The 15,367-nt window shown below is 50.9% G+C and overlaps 1 protein-coding gene and 1 long non-coding RNA gene across 5 annotated transcripts in view; one reads left to right on the top strand and one right to left on the bottom strand.

The window, feature by feature from the left end:
- Positions 1-4,588: 4,588 nt before the first annotated feature.
- The window catches only part of TCN2 (transcobalamin 2), an 18,239-nt gene continuing 7,460 nt past the window's right edge, over positions 4,589-15,367 (top strand). For 2 of the 4 annotated variants that reach the window (XM_032256902.1, XM_032256903.1), the window contains exons 1-7: positions 4,589-5,124; positions 9,186-9,378; positions 10,128-10,297; positions 11,609-11,770; positions 12,566-12,738; positions 12,867-13,053; positions 14,713-14,884. In XM_032256902.1, the coding sequence (XP_032112793.1) occupies positions 5,061-5,124; positions 9,186-9,378; positions 10,128-10,297; positions 11,609-11,770; positions 12,566-12,738; positions 12,867-13,053; positions 14,713-14,884 (1,121 nt within the window). In that variant the 5' untranslated portion in view covers positions 4,589-5,060. The remainder of the gene's footprint in view (positions 5,125-9,185; positions 9,379-10,127; positions 10,298-11,608; positions 11,771-12,565; positions 12,739-12,866; positions 13,054-14,712; positions 14,885-15,367) is intronic. The other 2 variants (XM_032256905.1, XM_032256901.1) reach the window with 2 other exon arrangements.
- LOC116535647 overlaps positions 7,375-15,367 on the bottom strand; it is a 12,637-nt gene continuing 4,644 nt past the window's right edge. The window contains exon 3 of the long non-coding RNA XR_004262302.1: positions 7,375-7,454. This is a non-coding gene — a long non-coding RNA (uncharacterized LOC116535647). The remainder of the gene's footprint in view (positions 7,455-15,367) is intronic.

Consider the following 15,367-nt stretch of genomic DNA (forward strand, 5'->3'; position numbering starts at 1 on the left):
GCTTAACCCAGGGGTTTAGTCTAGGCTGTAAGCATTTGGTTTCCTTTAGAAGATAAGTTTTATTATCCTTTCCGATAAGACCAATGAACTACACAAATGGCTACAGATTAAAGTCTCGTGATGTGTAAAAACTAAACTGCTTCTAGGGGAAGTGAGAGCAAACATCCCCATCTTTTTACGGCATGCATTTCCACATCTCAGGAGGCTCAGGCTTTTTCCAGGAGCACTTGTGAGGAAGTTTTATTTCCACCACACAGTATATTTTCTTTTGTGTCTGGCTTCTTTCACTCAACATTATGTTCATGAAATTCATCCACGTTGTTGTGTGAATGTCCATTCATTCTCATTGACGTGCATAATTTATTATCATCTATCCATCCTCTTTTTGTTAGGGATTGTGTCACGCACAGTTCACCAACTGCTAAGACAGGGAACCATCCACAATACTGCCCTCACTTCTGACTCTGGTTGCAAGTTTAGGGGTTCCAAAGACTGCCCTCAGGTTTGGTAACTCACTAGAAGGATTGACAGAAGTCATTGAAAACTTTTATACTCACTATTACAGTTATTACAGGGAAAGGATACAAATTAAAATCAGCCAAGGGGATAGGCACATCGGGCAGAGTTCAGGAAAGTACAGTGTTTCCAATCTTTTTTTTTTTTTTTTTGAGATTGAGTCTCACTCTGTTGCCCAGGCTGGAGTGCAGCGGCACAATCTCGGCTTGCCACAACCTCCACCTCCTGAGTTCAAGTGATTCTCCTGCTTCAGCCTCCTGAGTAGCTGGGACTACAGGCGTGCACCACCATGCCCAGTTAAGTGGTTCTGTCTTGATGTCTTTTATGCGACAACAGCTGGAATAGTAAGGGCGTGGAAAAGCTGGGAACTGGCTGGATTTCTCTCTCTCTCTCTCTCTCTCTCTGTCTCTCTCTGTCTCTAGGTAATCTCAAGGTTTATACGTGTGGATTACCTTTGTGGACCAGTTTGGTCTTCCTCACAGTGTAGCTGCCTCAAGGCAGTTGGATCGCTTACATGACAGCTCGGAACTCCAGCTCAAGTGTTCAAGTGAGCAAGGTGGAAGTTGCATTTTCATTTCTGACCTGGAGTTATGTATCATCACTTCTGCATTCTGCTACTGACAAGCATGTCACAAACCTGCCTAGATTCAAAGGGAGAGGAATTAGACTCATTTCTTTATGGATGAATGACAAAATTATGGAAAACCATGAGGAATAACTGTTATTGTTGCAGATATCTTTGAAAATACAATTGGACACACCTCTTTATCTCTCTTAATGCGTTTTGCCTACGATTATTTGGTCTAATTTTTTTTTTTTTTTGAGATGGAGTCTCACTCTGTTGCCCAGGCTGGAGTGCAGTGGCACGATCTCAGCTGACTGCAGCCTTTGCCTCCCGGATTCCAACAATTTTCCTGCGTCAGCTCCCTGTGTAGCTGGGATTACAGACATGCACAACTGTGCCTGGCTAATTTTTGTATTTTTAGTAGAGACGGGGTTTCGCCATGTTGGCCAGGTTGGTCTCAAACTCCTGACTTCAAGTGATCTGCCTTCCAAAGTGCTGGGATTACAGGCATGAGCCACCGCGCCTGGCTTTAAAATATGATTTGGATATATATACATTTTTAATCACTACCTTTCTCTTTTGGGTTAATTCTTAGGCTATGTCCTAGCCAAATCAACCTAAAACCACCAGAAACAAACCCACTTGTTCACTCACCTATTCCAATAAGGGAAACTACCCAGCAGAGGAACTGCAGTGGTCTGATTGAACAAAGGGAAAGGTTATTAAAGAATTTGAGAGGGCCGGGCATGGTGGCTCACACCTGTAATCCCAGCACTTTGGGAGGCCGAGGCAGACGGACTGCCTGAGCAACACAGTGAAACCCCTTCTCTAACGGGAAGGGTGGAGTTAGGTGAAGTGTAAACCAAGCAGTATTTTGAGGCAAGCAGGCTCAAAGTACCACAGGGCTGTGTATGAAGGGTCAGCTTCAGGTCTAGACAGCAAAGTGGACCTAGAGTCTTGTTTCCTCGGAAACTATAAAGTTAAGAGAAATGTGGAATGCTGCTTCTCTGTGTCAAAATGGCATAGCTCTTCCAGGCAACAGTGGGATGTTCTGTTCCTACCAATATAATCTCAAACAGCAAATTTCTGATCGTTTGTGATTTTAGGGGGAAAATAGAAATATCAGTAAAAAAGTAGTAGTCACTCAAAGAACATGGGTATTAGGACACTTTACAGCTGTAGCATGTACAGCCTTGATAGAAATGTTTCCTGTTGGCTGGGCGCCGTGGCTCATGCCTGTAATCCCAGCACTTTGGGAGGCTGAGGCAGAAGGATCACCTGAGGTCAGGAGTTTGAGCCCAACCTGGCCAACATGGCAAAACCCCGTCTCTACTAAAAATACAAAAATTAGCCAGGAGTGGTGGTGCCTGCCTGTGATCCCAGCTACTCGGGAGGTTGAAGCGGGAGGATCACTTGAACCTGGGGGGCAGAGGTTGCAGTGAGTCGAGGTCACACCACTGCACTCCCGCCTGGGCGACAGAGCAGACTCTTAAAAAAAAAATGTTTCCTGTTGAAGCTGCAGCTGGCTTTAGAGGTCCGTGTTGTCCCCATCTAGAGGGAACACAGGCAGACTTGACTTTCTCATTCCAAGCTAGTTTTCACCACAAATAGAAATCTTGATCTCATCAGGTGCAGTGGCTCATTGTAATCCCAGCTCTTTGGGAGGCTGAGACAGGGGGATCGCTTGAGCCCAGGAGTTCAAAAATAAAAAAAATAGAAATCCTGATCTAAATGAGTTAATCATTTTAGTTTTTCACATTCCCCGACCACATGACCTAAAATAGTTCTACCCCTGACCAGTCACTCTATTTCTTTATTTTATTTTACTTTATTTTATTTTTAGGACCGGATCTCCTTCTGTCGGCCAGGCTGGAGCGCAGTGGTCTGATCTCAGCTCACTACAACCTCAAACTCCTGGGCTCAGGTGATCCTCCCACCTGTACCCTCTGGAGTGGCTGAGACTACACCACACACCACCATCCCTGGAGTTTTTTTGTTTTTGTTTTTGTTTGTAGAGTCAGAGTCTCACCATCTTGCCTAGACTGGTCTCAAACTCTTAGGCTCAAGCAGTCCTCCTGCCGTGGCTTCCCAAAGTGCTGGGATTACATTTCTAATGTGTATGGGAAATATGATGTCCTCCTCTCCTTACTCCCCAATCCTCTGGCACTGAGTCCACGGAGGTAGGCAGGGGGGCGTCTCTCTCCTTTACTTCAACACCCTCACAACCTTGGGGATCAGAAGTGACTCTCTGGAAGGACGCTGGGCTTCTCACCAGAGGCCGATGATACGAAGGCTAGTCTCCATGGCCACCTCCTCCAGGCTGCCCTCCTGGAAATAGCAGGAATCATAATCGGTGTTACTGGAAACAGGCAGAGGGTTGGGGGAGCCAAGGCAGTCTCACCCAGGACCAAGGGGGCTCCATTGCATACAATTCACTGTGGCTCCCCGAAGGTCTAAATGTGCAGTTCTGCAGAAGCTGGGCTCCCCACTAGCCTCCCTCCTTCCTCAGAACCTCCAAAGGTGCTCCTCCTAGTGGCCACATTCTGCCTTTCTGACAGGACAACCTATCATTTAAAATTTTCGAGTACTTCCGTAAACAGACGCACGCTGCTGGATGTATATATGTCAAGAGCTTGGCTGGTGATGTCAGGCTCAAAACAGATATCTTAAAGGAGCGAACCTTGGCAATTTGCCATAAAATATGCAATGCAGATTGCACATGGAAATGATTAGAGTGTTTTAAAGTCATAATGTCTTCACAAATTGAGCTGAACGGGAGCTGTTAGAATGATCTTGCCTAACCCTCGCATCTCAGACGGGAAGAACTATTTAATCTCAGAGAGGTTAAGGGACCTGGCTAAGGTCATACAGCTGCCACTAGTTAACTCATATACATTGATTTTCCTGTGGGGCTTGGCAGGTGAGGAATCTTTTGTTCTCTTTCCTGTTTGCAGAGATTTTTTTTTGAGGTTGCTTTCTTAGTTCTGGCAAGTAGCCCTGCTTTCCGTAGCTTTGTGTCTCAATTGATTCAGTCCCATTATTTTATTTTTTTGAGATAGGGTCTCACTTTGTCACTCAAGCTGGAGTGCAGTGGTGTGATCTTGGCTCACTGCAGCCTCCACCACCGGGTTCAAGCAATCCTTCTGCCTCAGCCCCCCAAGTAGCTGGGACTACTGGCACACGCCACCATGCCCAGCTAATTTTTTATTTTTTATTTTATTTTTTGGGAGAGACGGGGTTTTCCAGACTGATCTGAACTCCTGGGCCCAAGTGATCTGCCTGCCTCAGCCTCCCAAAGTGCTAGGATTACAGTCGTGAACCACCGCGCCCGCCCTTAATCCCATTCTTTAATTTGTTTTGTCCTCTCCAGGAGGCTCCTAGCTCTCTCGGATTGGTTGAGAAAAGCGGCCCGCTGGTTGGGGACCAGGGGCTCCCCAACCGGGGCAGGAGGCGGTGCTGAAGAACAGCTGACGCCAGCAATGCTGCTCACGTGACCGCCACAGCTGCACCTCCCCGTTCTACTCCTAGTCCCGGGCTAGGCGGGCACTTACCAGGGGCTCCTTCTGTAAGGAGTATCAGGTGGGCACCCGGTCCTGTCGTTCCACCACTGGAACAGCGAAGGGGAGAGCAGCCAGGCAAGGTCGGACAGACTTGGGTAGACATCAGTCTCCAGACGTCAGCCCCTCTGCGCTGGTCCGGGGCTCTTTAAGCAGGAACGTGGATGGCCTCAATATGTCTCACATGGTCCCACGGGTCCTCCTCCTCCCTTTGTCGCCTGCCTCCAGGAAGGCTGCTCTGCCCTTCCTTCCTCTGTTCTTTGGCCTTCTCTTCGTTGCCACAACAGACCTTTTCCCCTTTCTCTCTGCTGACTGAGCAGCGCATTGTGAGAGTGGAGGATTAATCAGTGACAGGAACCTACCTCTCTAGGTAGGAGAGTGACCGGCTGTGGTCAGGAGAGACTCACCCACCTGCAGCTGCCATGAGGCACCTTGGGGCCTTCCTCTTCCTTCTGGGGGTCCTGGGGGCCCTCACTGACATCTGTGGTGAGTAACTCGCCTCTCTCCTGTGCTCTTTCCTCCTGGGTCCTCAGGAGGGTGGCTCGGGCATAGGATGGGGGAACTTATCTTCCCCTCTAGGCTCCCATAGCAGTTTGGGCTTAGCTGGACCTCAGCATTTAACACATCGTATTACGATTGAGTCTATGACTCCTCACCAGACAGGAGCTCAGGAGCTCCTCCGTTAATTCAGTCATTCGTTCACACATTCATTCAGCACATAGTTACTGAGCCTTTTCTGAGTCGGGCCCAGTGTTAGCCTTTGCGGAATGTGCAAAACGTGAGACAGGTCTAATCCCTGCCATTCTAGAGCTTGTGTTCTAGGGAAAGGAGGCAGACAAAAGAAATCAATGGCTAGGTGCTCCCGCCTGAAATCCCAGTGTTTTGGAAGGCTGAGGCAGGAGGATCGCTTGAGCTCAACAGTTCGAGATCAGCCTGGGCAACATAGGGAGACCCCCATCTCTACAAAAATTTAAAAAATAGCTGGGCACGGGGAAGGCTTTCTGAGGACCAGGAGGGCATATGGGAGCTGAGACTCGAAGGAAGAAAAGGAGCTGGCAGGAAAGGAGTGGGGGGGGGGGGCACGCATTCTAGGCAGCAGGAAATGAACATTCGGAGACCCTGCCTGCTCCAACTCTGTGCTCCAAGGGGTCTCTTGGAGCACCTGCCACCTGGGACCTGTCTGTGAGTCTGAGCTTGAAGGTTCACCTACCTCCTGGGACCTGTCTGTGAGTCTGAGCTTGGAGGTTCAGGGCAGCTCATGCACTGGGTGGGGTCAGACAGGAGGCAGAAGAAAGGCTTCCGGACTCGGGGCTGCCCACGTCTCTTTCCCCCTCCTCTGCACCTAGGATTATGCTCAGCAATACACTTTCACCACCGTGGTCTCTTGTGACCCTGGGGAAACTTTGAGAGGCAGGTGCAGTCGTGTCCAGTTGTCAAGTGAAGAAGTCAGGAGTGGGAGGGGCTGAGTGACCCGCTCGGGGTGCGTCAGCGTTACCAGAGCTTTGCTGAACTTAGTTTTTAGAATATTAAGTCTCATTTTCTTTTTTTTGTTTTGTTTTGTTTTGTTTTTGGAGACAGGGTGTCACTCTGTTGCCCAGGCTAGAGTGCAGTGGCACAATCTTGGCTCACTGCAACCTCCCCGGCCCCGGGTTCAAGTGATCCCCCCCCACCTCAGCCTCCTGAGTAGCTGGGGGCTACATGTGCACGCCACCATGCCCGGCTGATTTTTGCATTTTTTGTAGAGACAGGATTTTGCCATGTTGCCTGGGCTGGTCTCAAACTCCTGGGCTCAAGTGATACTCTTGCCTCAGCCTCCCAAAATGCTGGGATTAAGGTGTGAGCCACCACGCCCAACCAGAACTCCAAGTCTCTCATCTGTGTTCCATAAATGCAATCAGACTCCTCAGGTCTAGGCCCGGGAACCCCAGCTCTTGGTTCTTGTTCGGACAGTCCCCAGGGGAGATCTGGGTTCAGAGATCTTTCCCTCCCGCAGACCTGGCTGACCTGGTCCTCAGCCTTGGACAGTTAGTCCATTAGCCTGACCCCACAGGAGCCCCTGTCCCTTGGGGTCTGGGGTAGCTCGAACTGGGGTTGGGGGTGCAAATATCTGTGCTGAGTCATTTAATCATACCCAGCTTCATTCCTTTATCTGTAAAATGGGCTAAGAGTACTCCCCTGCCTTCCTCCTTGGTGTAGTACAAGGGAGGATCCTGTGACACCTGCTTTCCCAGCTTAAAGCTCTGTATGTATGTTGTGAAATTGACAGGGATTGCTGCACAAATGCTGATGCAAAGTGGGCTCCTGTGCTTCTTTTTCTTCTTCTCCCTCCTCCCCCTCCTCCTCCCCCTCCTCCTCCTCCTCCTCTTCTTCCTCCTCTTCTTCCTTCTCCTCCTCCTCTTCCTCCTTCTTCCTCTTCTTTTTATATTCTTATAGAGGCGATGTCTCACTATATTGCCCGGGGTTGGTCTTAAACTTCTAGGATCAAGCGATCCTCCCACCTTGGCCTCCCAAAGTGCTGGGATTATAGGTGTGAATCACTCCACCCAGCTCCTGTGCTTGTGAATGTCAACAGCAATCAGCCTTTAGTTGGCAGGGCTGAGCTGGTAGGGGGAGAGCTCACCCAAGGCTGCTTTTATCACCCTGGGTGAATCTGCCTGGCCCCCTCCTTCTAAGGAGGCTGCTCTGTGGTTGTCGATCTCCCTTTACAGCCAGGTCCTGGACTTTCAGTTTCTAACCCTGTGCTGACTCATCGTGCTGGAGGTGAGAGCCCAGGGTGAGGTCAGGGAACTCCCAAGTTTCAGGAAAAGGGAGGAGGACTGAGACAGACCCAGAGAGCCTTAGAGAGATTGAGGGAGAGAGACAGAGACATGGAGACAGATACCAAAAATGGCCCTGAGTGAGGGAAAGGGAAAAAAGCAACCCCCTAGTCTCTGTCCATTCACAGCTGGTGAGAAACCAGCCATGTGCTCTGGCCTGGGCACACACAGCAGAGGATTATGCAGGATTTCATGCTAGTGGATGAAACAGCAGCAGATATCTGGGACTGTCAGGAAAACCGATACAAGGTGGTGGGACCCAAACCCACAGAGATGGAGCTATGTTCTAGGAGCTCTGGTCCTCGCACCAGGAGGCTCAGGAGGTGTCTTGTAGCAGCTCCTTTTCTTAGTCCCCTGGGATATGGCACAGTGGAGGCCACCATCAGGCAGCTGGATCCCACCAGCAACTGGGAGGCAGTAAACGGGGACAGAAAGTCCAAGGTGCCTCCAAGGCAAACTACTCTAAGCTACCATCTGCTGAGTTCAGGTCCCTTGGAACTATCCCTAAGGCTTCTACTTCCAGGGTATTGGAGTATTTTGGTTTCACAGCTTCAAATAAATCCCACAGCAACAGGTAAATGGCTGCAAGCTGTGACTGTTTTCTAAGAGCTCATCTCATAGTCTCAGGTCTTCTTCGCTTAAACGGAGATGGCAGGAAAAGCGTTATTTTGAGATCTGCGTAGAGGAAGTTTACCAGGCAACCTCAACCCACCAGCTGGCAGTCTGCAGTGTTTAAAAATTCAGGGTGGAGCCGGGCACGGTGGCTCACGCCTGTAATCCCAGCACTTTGGGAGGCTGAGGCAGGTGGATCACCTGAGGTCAGGAGTTCGAGACCAGCCTGACCAATATGGTGAAACCCTGTCTTTAAAAAAAATAATAATAAATAAATAAATAAAAGTAAAAATTCAGTGTGTAACATGTTCTGCCTGTGGGCTGATGTTTTTGTAAACGGGCGGCACACACATTCAGCCGGGCACCAGAGAGCAGGGGCTTTGCACTTCTGTCCATCTTTGCATCCTTGGCTCTGCAGCCTCGTGTAAGATGTGACACAACTTTGAACTTCTGTTTCCTCTTTTGTGCAAAGCCATGATGACAGTATCTATGTCACAGGACTGGTATGAGGACCAAGTGAGATTGGGCATGGTGCCTGGCACACCCCGAAGCTTGGCATTCGTCTCACTGTCGCCCCTGATGGGCAGAGTGGTGGCCTGGCAATAGCATCCTCTACAGCCCAACACTTCTTTCGCTGGCGCGCTCCAACTGCTCTTTTGGAATACCTGCTTCCCTGTTTTCCCCCTCCCACTGCCTTTCAGTGTGTGCATTTCTCCCTGGAAGTTGGTGTGTGCTGGGTCGAGGTGGGAGTGAGCACATGTATTCCCTGGGGAAGGCCCTGGTAATATCGAAGCACTTCGTTTTTTTTTTTTTGAGACGGAGTTTGGCTCTTGTTGCCCAGGCCGGAGTGCAACGACGCAATCTCTGCTCACTGCAACCTCTGCCTCTCAGGTTCAAGCGATTCTCCTGCCTTAATCTCCTGAGTAGCTGGGATTACAGGCATGCACCACCATGCCCAGCTAATTTTATATTTTTAGTAGAAACAGGGTTTCTCCATGTTGGTCAGGCTGGTCTTGAACTCCTGACCTCAGGTGATCCACCCACCTTGGCCTCCCAAAGTGCTGGGATTACAGGCGTGAGACACCACGCGACCTCATTTGCACCATTTTCTTTCCTAAGAAATACCAGAAGTGGACATCCAGCTGGTAGAGAAGTTGGGCCAGCGCCTCTTGCCTTGGATGGACCGGCTTTCCCGGGATCACCTGAATCCCAGCGTCTATGTGGGGCTGCGCCTCTCCAGCGTGCAGGGTGGGACCAAGGAGAAGCTCTACCTGCGCAGCCTCAAGCTTGATTACCAGCAGTGCCTCCCAGGGTATTGCCACACTCTCCTTTTTCCATGTCTTGCTCCACATGCTAAGAGACAGGAAACCTAGGTTCTAGTTTGGGCCTGTCACCGCATTGTTGGCAGACCTTAGGCAAAATTTTCTCCATCTATAGAATGGAGGCCCTAAGCCGGCGCGGTGGTTCACACCTGTAATCCCAGCACTTTGGGAAGCCAGGGCGGGTGGATCACCTGAGATTAGGTGTTCTAGACCAGCCTGGCCAACATGGTGAAACCCTGTCTCTACTAAAAATAAAAAAAATTAGCTGAGAATAGGGGCATGTGCCTGCAGTCCCAGCTACTTGGGAGGCTGAGGCAGGACAATCGCTTGAACCCAGGAGGTGGAGGTTGCAGTGAGCCGAGATTGCACCACTGAACTCCAGCCTGGGCAACAAGAGTGAAACTCAGTCTCAAAGAAAATAAACAAAATATAAAAATAAGTAAAATAAAAAGAAAGGAGGGGGACTGTGGGTGAAGTATGGACAAAATAGTGGGGCGGGCATAGATGATTTGGATGCAGGTGTCCTCGGAGTTTATCCGTGAGTCTCATCGTTCATCTTTATTAGATATTTGTGGCATATGCCTCACAACATAGCCAACACACCTACTTCCATTGATTCTCTCAGAGCTTCCCACTGTTAAGACTTTTTCCACTTTGTGATGCTGGTACGGGGGGTGCTCCAAGCCAGGCTTACCGGGGTGGCACTTTCTCACCAAGGCATTAACTGGCCTTGTCCTAGGTCTGCCTTCAGCGAGAATGACGGCGACTGCCAGGCCAAGCCTTCCATGGGTCGGCTGTCCCTCTACTTGCTCGCTCTCAGAGCCAACTGTGAGTTTGCCAGGGGCCGCAAGGGGGACAGGTTGATCTCACAGCTCAAGCGTTTCCTGGAGGATGAGAACAGGGCCATTGGTGAGTGGACACCATCGGCGGGGTTGGGGAGCAGCCTGGAGGGCTCATGAGATGCTATTCTTTAGCGAGAATCAGAACTCTGGGTTTTCTTTCCAGGCCTCTTCGGCACCCTCCATTCTGCCTATCTCACTGTCCACGTAGAGGCTCGAACCTGTCCCCAGAGCCATCCTTGATCCTCCAGCCTTTCCTGCTGTGCACACACTCTACGGACAAGTCTTTTCTTTCTTTCTTTCTTTTTTTGAGACGGAGTTTCACTCTTGTTGCCCAGGCCAGAGTACAATGGTGCGATCTCGGCTCACCACAACCTCTGCCCCCTGGGTTCAAGAGATTCTCCTGCTTCAGCCTCCTGAGTAGCTAGGACTACAGGCATGTGCTGCCATGCCTGGCTCATTTTGTATTTTTAGTAGAGATGGGGTTTCTCCATGTTGGTCAGGCTGGTCTCGAACACCTGACCTCAGGTGATTCACCTGCCTCAGCTTCCCAAAGTTCTGGGATTACAGGCATGAGCCACCATGCCTAGCCTATTGGCAAGTCTTGTATTGGAAAGCCACCAAGATTGACTTGATTATCCACCTTCAGGACAACTGGACAGTCTGCTTATGACTTATGCCTTAGTCTGTCTCTACTAGCTCTCCCGTCCTGACTTGACCCAGCACACAAGAGCCAGAGCCAGCTTTTTCAGTATAAACCTGATCTTGCTGGCATTGCTTAAACCCTGCAGGGGCCCCCTCACTGCTCCAGGGCCCAGCCTGTCTGCCCTTACCTCCTCCCCGGGCTGTGCCCACCCATTCTCTGCCTCCCACACGTACCTGCCCTCTGTGGGCTCCAGCCACACTGGCTCCTTCATCTCTCAATTCATGAGCCAGTTTCTTCATACAGGTTCCCTCCATCTGGACTGGCTCCCCTCATGCAGTTCACTCCTGCTGTACCCTTGGTTCTGCCTCTACCGATACTCACCTCCTTGGAGAATCTTGCCCTGACTTCCCAGCCACCCAAATACCATTGCTATGTGGGTGGTATTTGGGTGGCTGGGTCCATGGACCTTGGTCCGCATTCTCGTTACAATTGCAGTCTCATGAGCAATTGCTGTGGTCGAGGCCCAAACTACACAGCTTCCGTTTGCCATGGGTCTACTGCTTCCTCCAAGCACAGTGCCTCCAAGCACAGTATGGGCTGAGGCCATGAAGGAATGAAGGATCCAGTGACCCAGAGGAGTGTGTTGGAAAATGCGGACCAGGGGTCCCATGTGCTGGTGGGGCTGGCTCCTGAGTGGGGGCAGAGAGGCAACCCCTCGGTTTTTTTCCTTCCCAGGTCACAATCACAAGGGCCACCCCCACACTAGCTACTACCAGTACGGCCTGGGCATTCTGGCCCTATGTGTCCACCGGAAGCGGATCCATGACAACCTGGTGGGCAAACTCCTGTATGCTGTGGAACACGACCACCCTCTCCACCAGAGCCACTTCTCTGTGGGTGAGTAGGTTAGACCCTGCCGAGGCCAGGCTGGCACTCCCTCAGTCACTAGGCCTGCACTGATGACCTCCATACCCTGGACACCCTCACCTTTCCTTGGAACTCCTTCTTCCCAAGTCCTTTAGGGGTGAATTGGCGAGGGCTCACGGGTGATGCTCCAACTGTGAGCCAGCTTTGGAGCTGGTAGGTGATCTCTTGAGGCCCGGGGTTCAAGACAAACCTGGACAACATGATGAAACCCCATGTCTACTAAAAATATAAAGGTTAGCTGGGCATGGTGGCGCGTGCCTGTAGTCCCAGCTACTCAGGAGGCTGAGGCAGGAGAATCGCTTGAACCTGGGAGGCGGAGGCTGCAGTGAGCCGAGATCGCACCACTGCCCTCCAGCCTGGGCAGTAGAGTAAGACTCTGTATCAAAAATAAAAATAATAAATCTCCCTTAGTGATTCCAATGTGCAGCCAAATTTGGAAACAAATGGTATAGAGTCTAGTCCTCTTGGCCTCCTCCTCCAGTCCTTCTCCCTAACTTCTCGCCCTCAAATTGCAGAGTGATCAACCAAACCAGTTTGCCCAGAAACGAGCAGTTTCCTAGGACATAAGATTTTCAGAGTCCAGACAAAGAATGTCTTGGGCGGACTAGGTTGGACTGGTGCCCTTGGCTGATCTGACCATGTTGTCCCTCTTCTCCAAGCCCTCCTGTGGCTGCCCATAGCTACGAGGGCCTGACCCTCAAGCCCCTGCCTGTCCTGGCTCCTCTTGGCTCTCCAGCTTATCACATGTTCTGTTCCCCTCCAAAGACACAGCAGCCATGGCAGGCTTGGCATTCACCTGTCTGAAGCGCTCAAACTTCAACTCTGATCAGAGGCAACGGATCACCATGGCCATCAGGACAGTACAAGAGAAGATCTTGAAGGCCCAGACCCCCGAGGGCTACTTTGGGAATGTCTACAGTACCCCATTGGCATTACAGGTGGGAAGGAGACCCTGGAGCCATGGTCACCCTGGGGAACAGTGAGGGGTGGAGTGGTCAAGGGCTAGACCACCTAGCCCCTCCCCACTGGCTGATCCTCCTCCCTCTCTTCCCTGCTCCATCACCAGTTACTCATGACCTCCCCCATGTCCGGCGCAAAGCTGGGAACAGCATGTCTCAAGGCGAAGGTTGCATTGTTGGCCAGTCTGCAGGATGGAGCCTTCCAGAATGCTCTCATGATTTCCCAGCTGCTGCCCGTGCTGAACCACAAGACCTACGTTGATCTGATCTCCCCAGACTGCCTGGCACCACGAGGTAGCCCAGCCTTCTGTGGAAAAACAGCCCTTTACAATCTGCTGTGTACCCATTGATGTCCCAGTGAGGGGAAGTTGCTTGGTCCTGATTTGCTGGGTCAACACAAGTTTGTGGGTGTGTGTGGGACACAGCAGCTAAAACGTGACCACAACTTCTAGAAGCTCACAGTGTGGGGAGGGAAACACCAAATGGAGAGTCCTGGGAGTACCGCTGTGTGATACCCAGTACAGAAATGTTTGAGTGAATGGATGAATGAATGAATGAATGACTAGGGAGAGACACATTTTGGTTAACTCTAATACAACATGATAAGCCCCAGTAGCAGCATGATCCAGGCTTCCTCTGAGAGAGGGGCTGAGGAGGTGATTGGGATTTGCCAATTAAGAATAGAGAAGGAGGCCGGGCATGGTGGCTCATGCCTGTAATCTCAGCACTTTGGGAGGCTGAGGTGGGTGGATCACTTGAGGTCAGGAGTTCGAGACCAGCCTGGCCAACGTGGCGAAACCCCATCTCTATTAATAATACAGAAAATTAGCTGAGCATGGTGGCGGGTGCCTGTAATTCCAGCTACTTGGGAGGCTTTAGGTAGGAGAATCACTTGAACCCCAGAGGCAGAGTTTGCAGTGAGCCAAGATCATGCCACTGCATTCCAGTCTGGGCAATAGAGTGAGACTCTATCTCAAAAAAAAAAAAAAAAAAAAAAAAAGGTCAGGCAAGGTGGCTCACGCCTGTGGTCCCAGCACTTTGGGAGGCCGAGGCGGGCGGATCACAAGGTCAGGAGATTGAGACCATCCTGGCTGACATGATGAAACCCTGTCTCTTTAAAAAAATAATAAATAAATAAATAAATAAAGAATGGAGAAGGAGGCTGGAACGGTGGCATGCCCTTGTGAATCTAGCACTCTGGGAGGCTGAGGCAGATGGATTGCCTGAGCTCAGCAGTTTGAGACCAGCCTGGGCAACATGGTGAAACCCTGTCTGTATTAAAATACAAAAAATTAGCCAGGTGTGGTATCAGATGCCTGTAATCGCAGCTACTAGGGAGGCTGAGGCACGAGAATCACGTGAACCCGGGAAGCAGAGGTTGCAGTGAGCCGAGATCACACTGCTACTGCACTCAAGTCTGGGTAACAATGTGAGACTCTGTCTTCCCCTGCCAAAAAAAAAAACAAAAAACAAGAATGGATAGAGTAGAGCTGAGAAGAGACGGCAAGAACAAAGGCACAGAAGTACGCAGAGTTTGGGGGATTTCTGAGGAACAGTCTTGCAAAAGAGTGGGATCTGGGAGAATGAGCGGGAGCTGAAGGCAGATGAATGAAGAGCAGGTGAGCCCATCGGGGTAACAGGGACGCGTTGTGAACAAATACATGTTCTAGAAAGAGCCCTCTGGAGTGCTACATGCCAGATTGGTGGGAGGAGGGATACTGGAAGCAGAGAAACCAGTGAGGGGCCTGATCTTGGGTGGTGGCAGATGTGGGGAACAAGGGTTAGGGGAGGCCAGGATGGAAACCAGGTTTCAGCTCAGCAGGTGGTGGTGGCATTGATGGAGATGAGGACTTGGGAAGGACAAGGTCTAGGTGTCTTCGGGGGAAGACAGGAAGACAAACATCCAGGTCCCTGTCCTCACAGCAGCTGCCTCTTCCTTTCTCCCTGGCACAGTTATGTTGGAACCAGCCACTACGACCCTTCCTCAGATCCAAGTCCCAGAGACCATCAGTGTCACACTGCAGGTGCTCAGCCTCTTGCGGCCGTACAGACAAGCCATCCCTGTCCTTGCCGGCTCCTCCCTGGAAGATGTCTTGAAGAAGGCCCATGAGTTAGGAGGATTCACGTGAGACTCCCATCTCCCAGCGCTCACCCCACCCAACCCCACATGCAAGATACAGGGTCATGGAAGAGATGGGACAGAGGAGAGGGTTCCCTCGGGAGAGACACTCACCCTGCTTCCACTTCCATCTGCTCCGCTCCTTTCTTGCCCACCATGTTATGGAAACAGAAAGCCATAGGCCAGCATTATCATTGAGAGAGCAGGCTCTGGAGGCAGCTCTAACCAGCTGGGTTCCAGGTAGGCACCCACAGTTCACCGAGGAGAACAGCTGTGCCCCATCCCTGTAGGTCCAGTGTGAGGAGTTGAGGAGTTAGTACACATAGAAATGGTGGCACGTGCTTTTTATATGTGCAAGGTCAGCACATAGCAAGTGCTCAGCACAGGGTTGCTTTCATCAGAGGAAGAACTGTTTTTTCAGCCGGGCGCGGTGGCTCACGCCTGTAATCCCAGCACTTTGGGAGGCCGAGGTGGGTGGATCACGAGGTC

Source organism: Sapajus apella, unplaced genomic scaffold (genome assembly GCF_009761245.1).
Source record: "Sapajus apella isolate SASKATOON/1434 unplaced genomic scaffold, GSC_monkey_1.0 scaffold95, whole genome shotgun sequence".
NCBI lineage: Eukaryota > Metazoa > Chordata > Mammalia > Primates > Cebidae > Sapajus > Sapajus apella.